We start from the raw sequence: 14,707 nt of genomic DNA, 5'->3' as shown, positions 1-14,707 counted from the left end.
AAAACAATATAGAGTTGCTAGGACATAACCCTCCCAAATAGCCAGGCTGGAAGGAAGCATATTCATTCAGAAACTCAGCCCTTCAAGGAATGTGAGCAGCAGTATAATATGAACTTAAACCTCCTTACATAACCAAGTAAGAAAACATTAAATCAACTATCTACTTCCACAAAACTCTTTAAAGTTCGAAAATGAAATATCCTGGTGAAATGGTAGTACTTAAAGAACTTGCTGCATTACTCTACCTTGCAGATTAAAATGCTTATGTTCTAATGAGCAATCTATGCTTAACTGGCTCGGTAGAGGCCACAATGCCTCTATTTCCATAGAAAATCCCATTGTCAGAGTGTTTTAAATGCTATAACCCTATATTCCAAAACCTCCTATAAATTACATTTATGACAAATTAGAACAATCAAATTTGGGGCCAGAGTCGTAGGAATTAATTATCAGAGCTTCCAAACATAAGTGGCCCAGTATTTCATTCCTGCATTGTAAACCAAAGGAAACAAAACTCAACCCTACAAAACAAAGAACCCTGGTGAGTTCACAATGCAGCCTAGAATGTGTCCTACATTGACCTATTTCAACTTAAAACATAAACTATGTGTGATTTGCTTTAAATCTCCCAGGTCTGTAAATCTACCCACAACCTCCTCTGACACTGCATTCACATCTGTCATTGACTGGACAAAACCCAGTTTGTCCTTGCTCTGTTGTGAGTAGAACATCTTTCTGTTAGGCCACCCAACCCAGATAAAAACCTCGCACATACAGAGCCATCTGACTTCTCCTAAGTCTAACTCAGAATGTCTCAACTGTGGCCCCACTGACATTTTAGACTGAATAACTCATTGTGGGGCCCAGTCCTGTGCACTGTAGGATGTTCAGCAGCATCCCTGGCCTCTACCCAGTAGAGGGTACATCTCCCCCAGGCATGACAGTGAAAAATGTTTCAAGACATTGACAAACATTTATTGGGTCTACAATTGCTCCCAGTTAATAACCATTTGTCTAGCCTCATATTCAACCCATTTTGGAGTTTCTCTCCAACCAGAAACTATTTTTACCACATTTGGCCACATTTTTTCTTTCTAAAATTGCTCAAAAGCAGTCTGTAAAATTATCTTTGGCCTTGGAATTTCAAAACCTTGTTCTTACTAGATTGTAACCCTCAATCAGCATTCATTTATAGTAAGTCCACATTAACCCCGGATTTAGAGTGGGGAGTTGATTTGGCCAGGTTACATAAGAATACAGTTGTTCAAAACAGTCCTTACTGATACCTGTATTCCTCTTCTGAATGCCCTCCAGGAGGGGTTAGCCATGTGGTTTCCACTGGGTGGCCATGGGCAGAGTTTTGCCTATTGCTTTCCAGTAAGCACATTACATCCCTCAAGAGGGCATTTAGGCTTGACACCGAGTGAGTCACCATTAGAATGCACATTAGACTCACCTGGAAAGTTAAAACTGCTCGTGCCCAGGCCCCACTCCCAGACATGTTATTCAGTTGGCCTAGATAGAGCTGTTCCTGTGTTGATAGTCTTAAAAGCTCTCCAGGAGACTTTAATGTACAATCAGGGTTGAGGACCACAGCCTTACATTGTTGAAATCCTGGGCCCATACCTGTCAGTTAGGTAGTACCTCTGTCAGTTAGGTAGCAAGTAAGAGAAAACTCAATCTAAACTGACTTCAGCAGCAAAGGGAATTTTTTGGTGCAGGTAAGTGAGAAGTATCACAGAATGGCAGCTTTTGAAACAAGCTGATCTGGGCTTGGGCTTACAAATTTGAGGCCATTTATTTCAGTTTCCTCTTCTCCATGAGTCAGTTTCACCTTCCAGCTGGCTTCCTTCAAGGTGGCAAAATGGCAGGAGCAGTTCTGGCCTTACGTCCACACATCTCATTACTTAGAAGATAATGGCTTTCTAACCAAGCAAAAGCCCTGAGCTTCATCGTAACTGAGCCAGCTTTTGTACTGTGCTTAGGGCTGAAGCATCCAATCAATGCAAACAGAGGAAGGCCATAGGTTGACTGGCTGAGACCCTTAAACCAATCACAGTAGCTGAGGGGGGAAGTAACGTCAATGGGTTTAGAACAGTGGTTCTCAATGTATGCTCCCTGACCAGTGGCATTAACATCATCTGGGAACTTATAAAAAATGCAAATTCTTGGGCCTACTGATTCAGAAACTCTGGAGGTGGAGCCAGCAATCTATGGTTTAACAAGCCTTCCAAGTGATTCTGATGGAAGCTAAAATTTGTGACCCACTGATTTTGACCATCAGGTCCTACTCATGGAGACTAGAAGGGGTGAATCCCACTCATTTTCCTGGACTGTCACACAGTTAGAAAATAATGGAATGAAGCCTGGGAAGTTACCATTGAAACACTTCAGAAGGGGATGGCCCTAGAAGAGGACAGCTCATTTCACTCCTTCCTTTTTATACTGAGGCTGTGGGGTAGAAATCACAGTGATGAGTACTACAAACTAGCAAATTGGTTTGAAGATTATTTCTGATGCCAATATTATTAGTCTAAGTACCTTGAAGAAAAATAATGACAAGCATCAACCCTAAGGTTGATGGATCCTAACCTACTGCCTTAGGAGAAATGTGACAAATTAAGTTACACAAATATGATAGAAGTAAACCTACTTAGCAATTAATTGGCATTGAAGAAGTCATTCTCTAAAACAGTTTCTTAATCATGACTAATTCTAAGAACCAACTGAAATAAGGTTACATATACAGATTCCTGGGCTCTACCCTAGACCAATTGAAAAAGGATCATCAAGGGAGGGGCCTGAGAATCTGTACTTTTAGCAGACATAGCCAGTGATACACATGGATTATACATGTTTGGAAAATGTGTCAAAGAGATAAAGCCAAAAAAACAAGGAGAAAAATCTCATGGAGGAATTATTTGAATGCTTCTGACTAATCAAACAGTAGTTTCTTCCTCTTATTTTTTATTTTTATTTTATTTGACACACGGTCTCCCTGTGTCACCCAGGCAGCAGTATAATGGCATGATCACAGCTCACTGCACGTTCACCCTCCAGGACTCAAGCAATTCTCTTGCCTCAGGCCTCCCTCCACCCCCAGTAGCTGAGTCTATAGGTGCGCACCACCATGTCCAGCTAGTGGTTTGTATTTTTTGTGGGGTTTTGCCATGTTGCCCAGGCTGGTCTTGAACTCCTGAGCTCAAGTGATTTGCCTGCCTCGGCCTCTCAAAGTGTTGGTATTACAGGTGTGAGCCACCACACCCGCCCTCCTCTACTTTCTTTAATGCACTCCCTCACTACTGGGGCCTCTAACTAATGTTTCTTCCTCTAGTCTGACTCTATCCCACAACCTAAACCAGTTGTTTTCCATACCACTGTCAGAGTAAAAGAAACTGGATGTCAAGCCTCTGATGACAATCCATCACAAGTTCTTACTATGGTTCATAGGATAAAATCCAAAGCCTTAGCATGACACCCTAGACTCCAGCTAATCCAGTCCTTGCCTTTCTTCTTCAGCCTTACTTCACATTGTTAGTCCACTTGAACCCCACCCTTGAACCACCCTGAATCCCTTCCATTGCCTTGAATACATGCTGCTCTTTTGCCTTTGTGCCCTCTGCTAACCGTGGTTTTCCTTCCCTCTTCCTCTGGTGTATCAGTCAGGTTAACACTAGGTTATGCTGAGGTAACAAAATCTCAGTAGGTGAAGATGACAAAGATTTACTACTCTCTCACCCGTTCTGTCAGGGGATGGCAAGTTTTTTGTTTTTTGTTTTTTTTTTTCCTAAAGAGCTAGATGGTAAATATTTTAGGCTTTGTGAACAACATACAGTCTCTGTTGTACACTATACCTCTTCTTTGTAAAACTCTTTTTAAATGTAAAGATCATTCTTATCTGTAGGCCATACAAAAACAGGTGATTGGCTAGACTTGGCCCATGAGCCCTAGGTTGCTAACCTCTACTCTATGTGAACATTGCTAAAGACACATAGACAGCAGGGAACTACTCACATGGGTAGTTCTAAATGAATCTAATCACTCAGAGACCTGGACTAATGCAGCAGCCACCTCTTAAACATTTCTTGTCACCATGCAGACAAAAAGAGAGGGTCTCCTATATGCAATTAAATGCTCCAGTCTGAAAGTGGCACCCTGTAACTTAGACTCACAAATAATTAGCCAAAGTTAGTCTTTCGACCCCATCCAACCATAAGGGGGCCAGGATGTCCAATCCTACCATGTGTCCAGAAGTAGGGAGAATTCAGATTACTGGGTAAAAATCATGAAAAAAGCTCGGAAACAAACGCTCTGTGAAGCCTTTTCTGATACCCTCATCCTGCAGCCAGAATAGCTGCTTCTTCCCTGCAATCTTATAGCACTTTAAGCATCTCTTAATCAGAGTGCTATACATAGGGTACTACAATTGCCCACTTGCCTGCCTCCCCTACCAGATGCTGAGCTTCCTAGATAAGCACTTCTGTATGCCCACTGCTTTGCACATTGCCTGTTAGCGAGGGATGCTCAGTATGTGTTGCTTCAACAAATAAATGAATGTGGTGGATTGTAGGAGTGAATGGGATTGCCTCTGCATTTACCTGAAGGCATCAGGAATCCAGCAGTGTCAACTTATCTGAACCCACTTAGTTCAACCATTTCAATCTCCACTTATGATCAATTAGCTCAGTTAGTTCAACCACTTCCATCTCCACTTATCAATTTATCTTTTTAGTTATTAGCTACTTTCTATCATAATCAAATGCATTTCTCCATACAACCTTTTTCTTCTAATAAACAATGCCTTGCAGAGAGCTGGTCCGTGAGGCCACGGAGCACTTTGATATAATGTGGGTCGGTTTTATTTTCAGTTTACTGGCCAAAAGGCAGACACAGAGCGGCACAGTGATTTTTACCAAGTTATATGTCGATCACAGATGGAGCCAAAAGTTATGCTTTATTTTGAGTCAACAAAAAAGTTACAGGATTGAACATAGAGCTGCAGCTAAGTTCACTGAAAGTTTATTTATATCCCTTGGAGAATTAGAAAGTACTCACACATGTTTTTCAAAGATAAGTCTTATTATACCATATCAATGTATAGCTTGTAGTATACCTGTATCTCTGAGAAAAGTATTAAATCAAGTCATATGACTGTTTATTAATGATGCCTCTTTTCGTATTGATTCCACCCATCCCCTCTACTCCTTTCCTCTTGTGTACAGCGACAGCTCATCAGATGGCATTTCAGAACCCTGAGAATATGAAAGACATCAGGCACTAAGGTTTTCCCATCACATCTCAATGCCGTTTGGTGAATAACACCAGCATGCATCTTCACTACTAAATGTCATAAAAACAAATTTTAGTTGTTTCACATACAACCTGTGTGACTGCTGCAGTTTGTATCAACTATGTAACCACAGGGTGGGCAAAATAGCATTCAAAATGAACTATAGTGCAAGATCCCCTCCATACCTAGAGTTAAGCCCTTTCAGGCTTAGCAGTCACAATCAGGGTATCTTTGGTCCCACAGAAACATATCCTGACTTGGAATTTTCCTCTCCTGTGTGTTTACTGGATATAGTAAGTTCCTAACAGACATCTCCCCTGATTGCTAGCCTTGACAAATTTCCACAAGAACCAGGGCAAGGAGAAAACAGTGAGGCAGTGCCCACTACTCTTCAGATCACCAACAGAATAGAGTCAGAATATGATATTATTGAAATCTTCCAAGTTTGAATCAAGATAAAAACAACTTTTTAAAAATACCTAAAAACCTTTTATTTAAGAAAGTGAAATCGCTCAATGTGCCCTCCCACTCTGGTTAGATGCTTAGCAGACCACAGCAGACAATGCACCTCAACCAGGGCTAAGTGTGCAAGAAAACTGAAGTACACAAAAAGCAAATTATAGACTCAGGTACTGTCAGGCACAAAAGAAGAATCAGTCCTTTCTAGGAGTCTTGCCTTTGCTTCCTTTATTCTTTCCTCGATTCTTGTAATTGAATGTTACAAAGTATATCAAGAGGAATAAACGTATGGGTCCCGTCTCTTCCAAACAAGAAAAGGTTAAGCTTTTAATTACAGGCCCTCAAACTATCATTTTGTGCAATTAGCAATTAACTATAATCGTTGATGAGCAAACGCAAAGCTGCGCTAGCAATTTCCCTTCTCCTTATCCCAGGCTGGGTTATTTTAGTCTTGTTCTATTACAGAGGAGCAGTCACAACCGCGCGCACTCTTTCTTTCAAACATACACACTCTCTCACTTAAAGACACATTTAGTTTTTAGGAAAATGGCATCTCAGCGTGCGATTGAGACCGACATCCCAAACCCCACATTTGAGCGCCCCAAACGTTTGGAGCCCCTCAGCTTCATCACTTTCTGAGTGGAGAGAGGAGGCCCGAAGAAGATGCTACCTACCATCCTCTCTCAGGGGCGCAGGAGAGGGTGGTAGAGAGATGATTGTTGCCCCTGGAAACTGCAAGTACCCCCCAGGTGCACGCCCCGTTAGTGGGGAGGCAGTGGCAATAGCAACGATAGTTGCATCAGCGCTAACTGCTGCTGCTGCTGCTGCTGCATGTTCTGCTGGCGGCTGCCGGGAGGGTACAGTAATGACTGTAGAGAGCGCACAGCTGCTGCGGCGGCAGGTTCCCTGGATCAGGAAATTAGGACAGGCACCGGGGATTGGAGACGAGGGCGGTGCGCGAGCCAACCAGCGGCCGCCCCGGGCCCCCGTGAGCTCCAGGCGGCCTCGCGGAGCAGCCGGGCCCCTAAAGCAGCCCGGGTGGCGACGGCGGCGGCGGCGGCCACAGCCACGACCACGGTCACTCATGCACGCACGCTCACACTCGCACACTCCCGGCGCGGGCACCCAGCTGCCCGGCGCGTGTAAGAGGAGCGCGTCGAGGGAAAGGAGGACTGAAGCCGCCGCGCTCCCGCCCGCCCGCCGCGCCTCCCGTTGACCACTCCCCCTCCTGCCCCCTCCCCGCTCCTCACCCCGAGCTCCAGCCGCCGCCGGTGTGGGTGCTCCGCTACCGGCTCCTCTCTGTTCTGTCCTCTCTTCTGCTCTTGGCTCCCCACCCCCTCTCCCTTCCTTCCCCTCCCCTTCCCTCCCCTCCTCTGCAGCGCCTGCATTATTTTCTGCCCGCAGGCTCGGCTTGCACTGCTGCTGCAGCCCGGGGAGGTGGATGGGTGGGTGGGTTGGCTGGTGGGGAGGAGATTGTGCAAGTTGTAGGGGAGGGGGTGCCCTCTTGTTCCCCGCTCCCTTCCCCCCCAACTCCTTCCCCCTCCTTCTCCCCCTTTCCCCTCCCCGCCCCCACCTTCTTCCTCCTTTCGGAAGGGCTGGTAACTTGTTGTGCGGAGCGAACGGCGGCGGCGGCGGCGGCGGCGGCGGCACCATCCAGGCGGGCACCATGGGCACGTCCGCGCGCTGGGCGCTCTGGCTGCTGCTCGCGCTGTGCTGGGCGCCCTGGGAGAGCGGCGCCACCGGAACCGGTGAGTGAGGACGCGCCCCTCCGCCGGCGGCCGGGACCCAGCCGGGGCACCGGGAGACCCCGAGGCGCAGGTCTCCGTTTGCCCACCGCCTCCTAGGAGGCGCCTCTCGGCTCTCTCTTGCCTTCTCTCCCTCCCCTCAGTGGTGGCGCCTCTGAGCTGTCAGCGCCGCGGCTAAAGGGAGCTGGGCTTGGGGAACAGTGGGGTTTGGGGTGTCCTGACGCCTCGCCTGAACTAGTCTTCGATCCCTCACACCGCCTCCCCCAAAGCCGCTGCTTTGCCTCGTTTCTCGCCCCCTTGACAGGGGCTGAGGTATGTGGGCTTCTGAGCATTGAACAATGGTTCTGCCTCCTCTGCCAGGCGGAGTGTTAGGAAGGAGGTAGAGGGCCGAGACGTGCGCGGCAGCCCGGGGCGCGCGCCTCGAACCTCAGGGAGTGTGGGAGCGGACGGTGGGCGAAGGTGAGGGCCTCCGGGGACGCGGGGCGCCAGGTGCGGGCCGGGGCTCGGAGTCTTCCGGCGGCCGTGAGCGGGCGCACGTTCGGTGGGCGGCAGCCGGGAGGCTCCGCGGAGCCGCGGGCAGTGCGCAGTCTGCGCACCCAGACTGCGTCTCCCCCGGCGCGGGGCCGCCTCTCCGGCGTGCGGGGTAGGGGAGGAGCGGGCTTTACGCAGGACTGTCCTCTGGGTGCTTCTCCCCTCCCTTTTCCACGCCTCGGGCGGCATTTGGAAACCTCTCGGGTCTCTCGTGTAGCTGAATGGGGAGGGGGAATGGAACGAAGACTTAATCAGGTTAGTTTGCTGATCCTCCTTCCCGTTGACGTTTCCTCGAGAGGAATTGAGTCCTAGGCTAGTGATTGTAATTAGCCTTCATTCTAAACAATAAATCAAAGGAACAGCGCGAGAGCGAGTGTGTGGCCCTGTCTTGTTGAGAAGGGCGGTGTGACTACTGTCGGGTCCCTAGAGTCTGCCGCAGGGGCTTGGGGGCCCTGCCTGGTCTTCAACCACGTTCCCACATGGGGCCTCATAACTTTCCTGGACAAGCGACAGGAAGCCCTTCTAAGAGGACTCAGTCAGAATCCTAGCGCGTCCCAGAAGTGATCTTCAGATGTGACGCCAAGGGGCTTGTTTGCCAGCTGCGGGGAATTGGGACTGAAAGCCGCCCCGGCCCGAAACACCCATTCCAGAGTCCCTAGCTCCAGTAGCCAGGTGGCTTAAGGGGCCCTGCCTGCCTGCAGTCACGTGCTCCTGAAGTGAGAGCGAACTTTAAAGTTTGTGGTCAAGGAGCCTCTCGGGCAATGCCTGGGGTTTTTACGTCTCCGAATTCCCCTGCCCTTTAGTTGCCACTGTCCGGAGGGTGTGAACTGGGATTGGCCTTTCTGCCCTCTGCGATTGGCTGGCAGTGCGATCACGTTTAGGTTGGTCACATGGTTCCGCGGACTCCTAAGCGAGCAGCACGGGAAGTGTTATTTTCAATGGAAAGTAGGAGACTCCACAAGCTCCTCAAATGCCTTCCCCTGCCTGGACTCTTTGAAGAGGACGAATGTGTAGTGAACATGGAATCTGATGTGTAACAAGCCTGAGAGCCTAGAAAAGCTCTGCTTACAAGAGTTTTCAAACGCTAGCATTAATCATTAATGGATGAGTAATACTAACTTATTAAACGATTTCTCAGTATAGTGCTATGACTTGCATTATGCCTTTTGTAACATTTCAAAACACTAAGGTATACCAGGAGGGACAATTATCCAGGAAGGTGAGAGAAAAGTTTCATTTTTGCTGCATGTCCCTTCCACTAGAGGTTAACTTTACCTTATAGAATGTTAGGAGTGCACCTAAACTGACTTGAGTTAGTCAAAGCCAGATATTCACCTTGTATTAGGCAGGTGAGGATCCTCTTTGTCACATGTGAAATATTTGACATGCCATGAACAATGGAAAAAACAAATTCTTCAAAGGAAAGGAGGCAGATTCTTTCAGAACTGGAGGAAATTTGGGCTGAGGCAGGTATTGACTCTAAACCAATCCCAACTGGCATCTGTCTTAAGTTCAAAGTCCCAGGGTATGTGGGCTCACTTCCTACCCTGGAGCTTCTACGCTCGCCCTGTCTCTCCACTGGCACATGGTGCTGTTCCACGGTACTCCTGGACAAGGCAGGTGAGCACTGAGACTCTGGCAAGGAACTTAAAGCTATTGAGAAGTTGGTATATCTGATTGCACAATTGCTGGGGGTTCTAGGACATTTTCCTCCAGCCTGAGTAGTCAGGATTAAGATCTGTGGTATGATATATTCTTGAAGGTCAAAGTCTAAAAAAACCAAGGTTTTGTGAGAGCTATTCATATATGGCTAGCAACTAGACTAAGAGTAGAAGGAAACTTCCCTCACTGTGAGAAGTGGGTTGGTGTTACTGGTGGTAGTAGTAGACCTGGAGGGAAGAAACTGGAAGGCATGGAAAGTAAACTTGGCTCATCCAGATACCACCAATGAAGGTATGACGATAGTAACCCTTATCAAAACCTGATCACTCATGTGAGCAAGGACTGTATAAAGGAAGGTCACCAGCCAAGCCCTTCTTGGCAGTAACAGCTTCTTGAAACCTAGTGTAGCTTTGTTCCCTGAATCACCCTCTTGCCCACTTTATGTGGCATTTACCTATAGTGCCTGTCCTGTGTCGTTTTGATTGTTTGCTTTTATGGCCTGAGTCCCCAGATACCTAAAGCATGTATAAAGGTCAAGTAGAGCTGCCAATATTAAGACTTTAGTACAATAGACTGCTATTTAACACTAAATGTTGCTAGCAAAGGTGACAGCCTCCATGCTCAAAAGAAGTGAAGACCTGATCCAAGTGTCTCTACCTGTCATAAAATTGAATAACCATAAACTTGACTTGACTAGTTTTATTACAATTTTGGAAGAGGAAGAAAGTTGTTACAAGCCTCTTCTGCTCCAGGAGAGGTAACAAACTGATGATACTTAACAAGGACTCCTAGAGTAGAACATGACCATAAGATCAAGGGAACAGATAGTACCCAGCCGTATGGCTTCAGGTTTTGATCCCAAACCTTGAAGACTTGGCACACAGCATAGAATTCATTTTAAATATCTAGCCCATTTTCTATTTCTCACAGAATGTAAATAAAGTCGTTCTTTCCAGTGCATGGAAAAGTGCTTAAAACGAGGCAGTTGCCTACATGACTTAAAGTAATGATTGCATTCACTTTGGATACTGACTTTCATTTGGAAAACCACCTTCATATACTAGCCTAAGAAATTAATGCATTAAAGGGCTTGATGAGGTCTATAGTGATGTTCATCGTAAATGTGCCTGCCTTAGGGAGCTCCTTGTGGTGGCTAATACAACTGCCCTCTCCATGGTTGGTTGATTAAATTCAAAATTGCTTAGTTTGGTCCCTACTAATTAATTAATCTCAAAAGACTACTTGGACAACAGCATGATAGACTGCTTTCAAGGCAAACAGTCCAAAAATACCGTCTACTGAGGTTATGGGCGAGATAGACTTGTTAAGCAGAAGTAAGTAGTCCAGGGACAATTTGGGACAATTTTTTCTGCCACCTAAGAGTTTTGGGCTGGAAAATCTGAGGACTGACAGTTCTTCTGAAGAGCTGGGGCAGAGTCTAACCTAGCTATAGGAGAATCTGGCTTTTAAGTAAAAATCATCTCAATTTTACTCTCTGCATTTTTCAAACTAAATCGGTGTCTCTTTGCTAAGTTCTTCTATTGGCTTGCAACAAAAACTCTAAACACTGTTAATACCACTTAGAGACACTAACCGCACTGCAGGAACCAAATGAGATGACAGGTGATAACACAGGTTGGGTGTCCCGTATCTGAAATACTTGAAACCAGAAGGGTTCCACAGATTTTAGATTTTTTCAGATTTTGGGACATTCACACATACATAATAAGATATCTTGGGGATGGGACCCAAGTCTAAACATGAAATTCGTTTATATTTTACATACACCTTATACACATAGCCTGAAGGTAATTTTATAGAATACTTTTAATGATATTATACAAGAAACAAAGTTTTGACTGCAACTTGTCACATGATGTCAAGTGTGGAATTTCCCCTTATGGCATCATGTTAGCACTCAAAGTTTTGGATTTTGGAGCATTTCAGATTGTGGATTAGGTATGCTCACCTGTACCATAAATTTAGCATATTTTTCCCATTGAGTGAAGTCTCCTAGGAAAGTTTGGCCCAATAGTTTTTGTTTGTTTGTTTGTTTTTGAGACGGAGTCTCGCTCTGTCGCCCAGGCTGGAGTGCAGTGGTGCTATCTTGGCTCACTGCAAGCTCGGCCTCCCGGATTCACGCTATTCTCCTGCCTCAGCCTCCCGAGTAGCTGGGACTACAGGCACCCACCACCATGCCCTGCTACTTTTTTTGTATTTTTAGTAGAGATGGGGTTTCACCTTGTTAGCCAGGATAGTCTCGATCTCCTGACTTCGTGATCCACCCGGCCTCCCAAAGTGCTGGGATTACAGATGTGAGCCACTGCACCCGGCCCCAATAGTTATTTTGGGTCTCTAAGCAAGATAATGCCTGCTAGGTCCTGTGAGGGTAAGTGTGGAGATTCTGTTAGAAATGTTGCAATGCTTGCTTAGAGATCCTTTGCCTACTTTGTAGTTTAGAGATGCTGGAAACTATAAGATGGAGCCTCTGGCTAGAACAGCTGATTTTGCCAACTTGGGGGGCATCTGGGTAGCCTTTATGTATATAGACATGGTGGTGGGGATGGGGGGACTTGCAATTTGCCAAGCAAGGGACCTAACAAAGCCTTGGCGATAGACAGCATTTGTGATTACATCATATGTCGGAACTTAATAGTTCTCCCACATACTGTGAGTAAACAGGGTTTCTATTTTATAGACTGCCTCTAATCTTTCATTTTTTTAAAGACTTCCCCAGATCTGAGGTATTAACTGATCTATATGTTCACTAAGTAGGTTGTAGATTGATGCTGGTCATCTTTGTGCATCTTCTTGAAACCACTTGATGTATATCTACTGAGTACCTACCGTATGGCACCAGGCACAGGGTCAGTGACCAAAGCACTGGTTCCTTCATTCGTGGCACTTAGTCTAGTGGGGGAATCAAAGCAGGAAACAGCCGAAGACTGCTTGGAATAGAAACTCTGAAGAGGAGTGAGCAGATCCATTGTTTAAGACCTAATCATAAAAGAGGCAGACAGCAGCTGAAGATTGCTGGAGTTTCCGTGTGCTATCTGGGTTCTAGCTTATGAAGTTTCCCTAAAATCACCAAGAACTTAGACTTTAATATGAAAAAGCCAGTAAAGAGTCTATCTCTGCAGATAATCCTACAAAAGTGATATGATTCAAGCAACAATGGATTACTGCCAGTATTACCAAAGAGCAGTAAAACATGTCAGAAGTAAAATCTGGATCTGATATATCAAACTCTTAACCTTACCAGTTAGCCGCAGCTAACTTTCTCAGGTGTCAAAACCTCTCTTTTCACATGGAAATGAAGCCAACACACCCAAAGGGACACACTCATTCTGACAGACAAGTGTGTGAAAATGCACTGTTTTTAAATGATAAATTGCAACAAAGAGGCCGGGCGTGATGGCTCACACCTGTAATCCCTGTGCTTTGGGAGGCCGAGGTGGGTGGATCATGAGGTCAGGAGTTCAAGACCAGCCTGGCCAACATAGTGCAAGCCCATCTCTACTAAAAATACAAAAAAATGAGCGGTGTGTGGTGGCACGCACCTGTAATCCCAGCTACTCAGGAGGCTGAGGCAGGAGAATCACTTGAACCCGGGAGGCAGAGGTTGCAGTGAGTTGAGATCGCGCCACTGTAGTCCAGCCTGGGCTACAGTGCGAGACTCTGTCTCAAAAAATAAAAAAAAAAAATTGTTACAAAGATGAGGTAAAGGTACCCTCATAGGCATAGGGAACAGGGACCTTTATAACCTAGAGTGTTTCAAAGTATTCTAGCTAGTAAAACAACCAGTCACACTTGGTTTCAAGTTCTGAAAAGCTGGGGAAAATGTTTTTGACAAAAGTTTTTAGTTGAGACCAGCTTTATTAGTAAACTAATAAATCAACTCATGCACCCAAGACTACCAACTAGTGCCTAGAGAATGTAGGATGTCACGCACCAGGTCCTGAGTTACAAATGTATATTGCAGACCATGCCTTAGGAGATCTCTGTGTCTAAAGGTGAAAAATGGTAGCTGAACTCATCTCCTTGTGTGATGGCTCTGTGACAGGGACTATTATGAGAAAGCAGCCAGACCATACCTAGTTTTTCCAAAAAAGGCATTGAGGCCTCATTCAAGAATACAATCTGAGCCCACTCCTGGTGAATGGGTGGACAAGGGCAACATGAACAAACTGAGACAAAGCAGCCATGAGGAAGGGCAAAGCCATGGGGAAGTGAGTGGATCCCCTTCGAGCTGTTGGCTCAGCCTGTATAGCAGATGGTGGGTGGTGACCAGTAGGGAAAAGTCTGAGGAAATTAGTAGGGAACTTAATCCTAGAGATAGTGGTAAGCCGAGAAATGACCCCATTCTTGGCTATTCTAGGTTGCTTGAATCACTAGGTTGCTTGATATGGGTAGAGAATGTGACAGCCTGGAGGCAAAGGAACAAGAGATTTAACTTCAGATCAGTTGAGAGAGGAGGGCTTGGGCATGGCCATGGCTTGATGGCCAAATGTCAGGGAAGAATTAGGGCTTATTTCTGGAGTACTGATTTAGAGTAAGTAATGGGGCCAATCAGAGATAGACCACACAGGGAGGGAAGGATAGACTTTAGAAGAACCTCTGCCTAGTAAGACACCCAAATAAATTTTTTCTACAAAATAGTTTTGAGGGCTTTACTCGGGTGTTACTATCACGTGTGTTGTAAAAGAGGTATTTATCTCCTGTGTCCCTCCTGTGATGAACTTTAGGCCTTTTGAGGGTGTTATTAGTAGATTTTACAACCCTGAAAATGAAAGAGCCACTTACATTATGGGTAGAATCTATAGCTTCTTAACCTTAGTGCAGTGGTTCTCAAAGTGTGGGCTGAAATTGGCAACATTAATTCAATATTAATTGAGTTCATGTGTCAACATTGACTCATTAGAAATGCAAACTTAGGCCCTGTTCTAGACCTACTGAATCAGAATCCAGGCTGGGGCCCAGCATTCTGTTTTAACAAGCCTTCCTGGGGATTCTGATGCAC

At 45.9% G+C, this 14,707-nt stretch overlaps 1 protein-coding gene across 4 annotated transcripts in view; it reads left to right on the top strand.

Annotated features, from left to right (window-relative positions):
* The first annotated feature begins 6,787 nt into the window (after positions 1-6,787).
* The window catches only part of VLDLR (very low density lipoprotein receptor), a 33,082-nt gene continuing 25,162 nt past the window's right edge, over positions 6,788-14,707 (top strand). For all 4 annotated transcript variants that reach the window (XM_050761925.1, XM_050761924.1, XM_050761923.1 and 1 more), the window contains exon 1: positions 6,788-7,497. In XM_050761925.1, coding sequence (XP_050617882.1) covers positions 7,191-7,497 — 307 coding nt within the window. In that variant the 5' untranslated portion in view covers positions 6,788-7,190. The remainder of the gene's footprint in view (positions 7,498-14,707) is intronic.

This window comes from Macaca thibetana, chromosome 15 (genome assembly GCF_024542745.1).
Source record: "Macaca thibetana thibetana isolate TM-01 chromosome 15, ASM2454274v1, whole genome shotgun sequence".
NCBI lineage: Eukaryota > Metazoa > Chordata > Mammalia > Primates > Cercopithecidae > Macaca > Macaca thibetana.
Note: the sequence above shows the minus strand (reverse complement) of the source record. Positions and strands in the feature narration are given on the sequence as shown.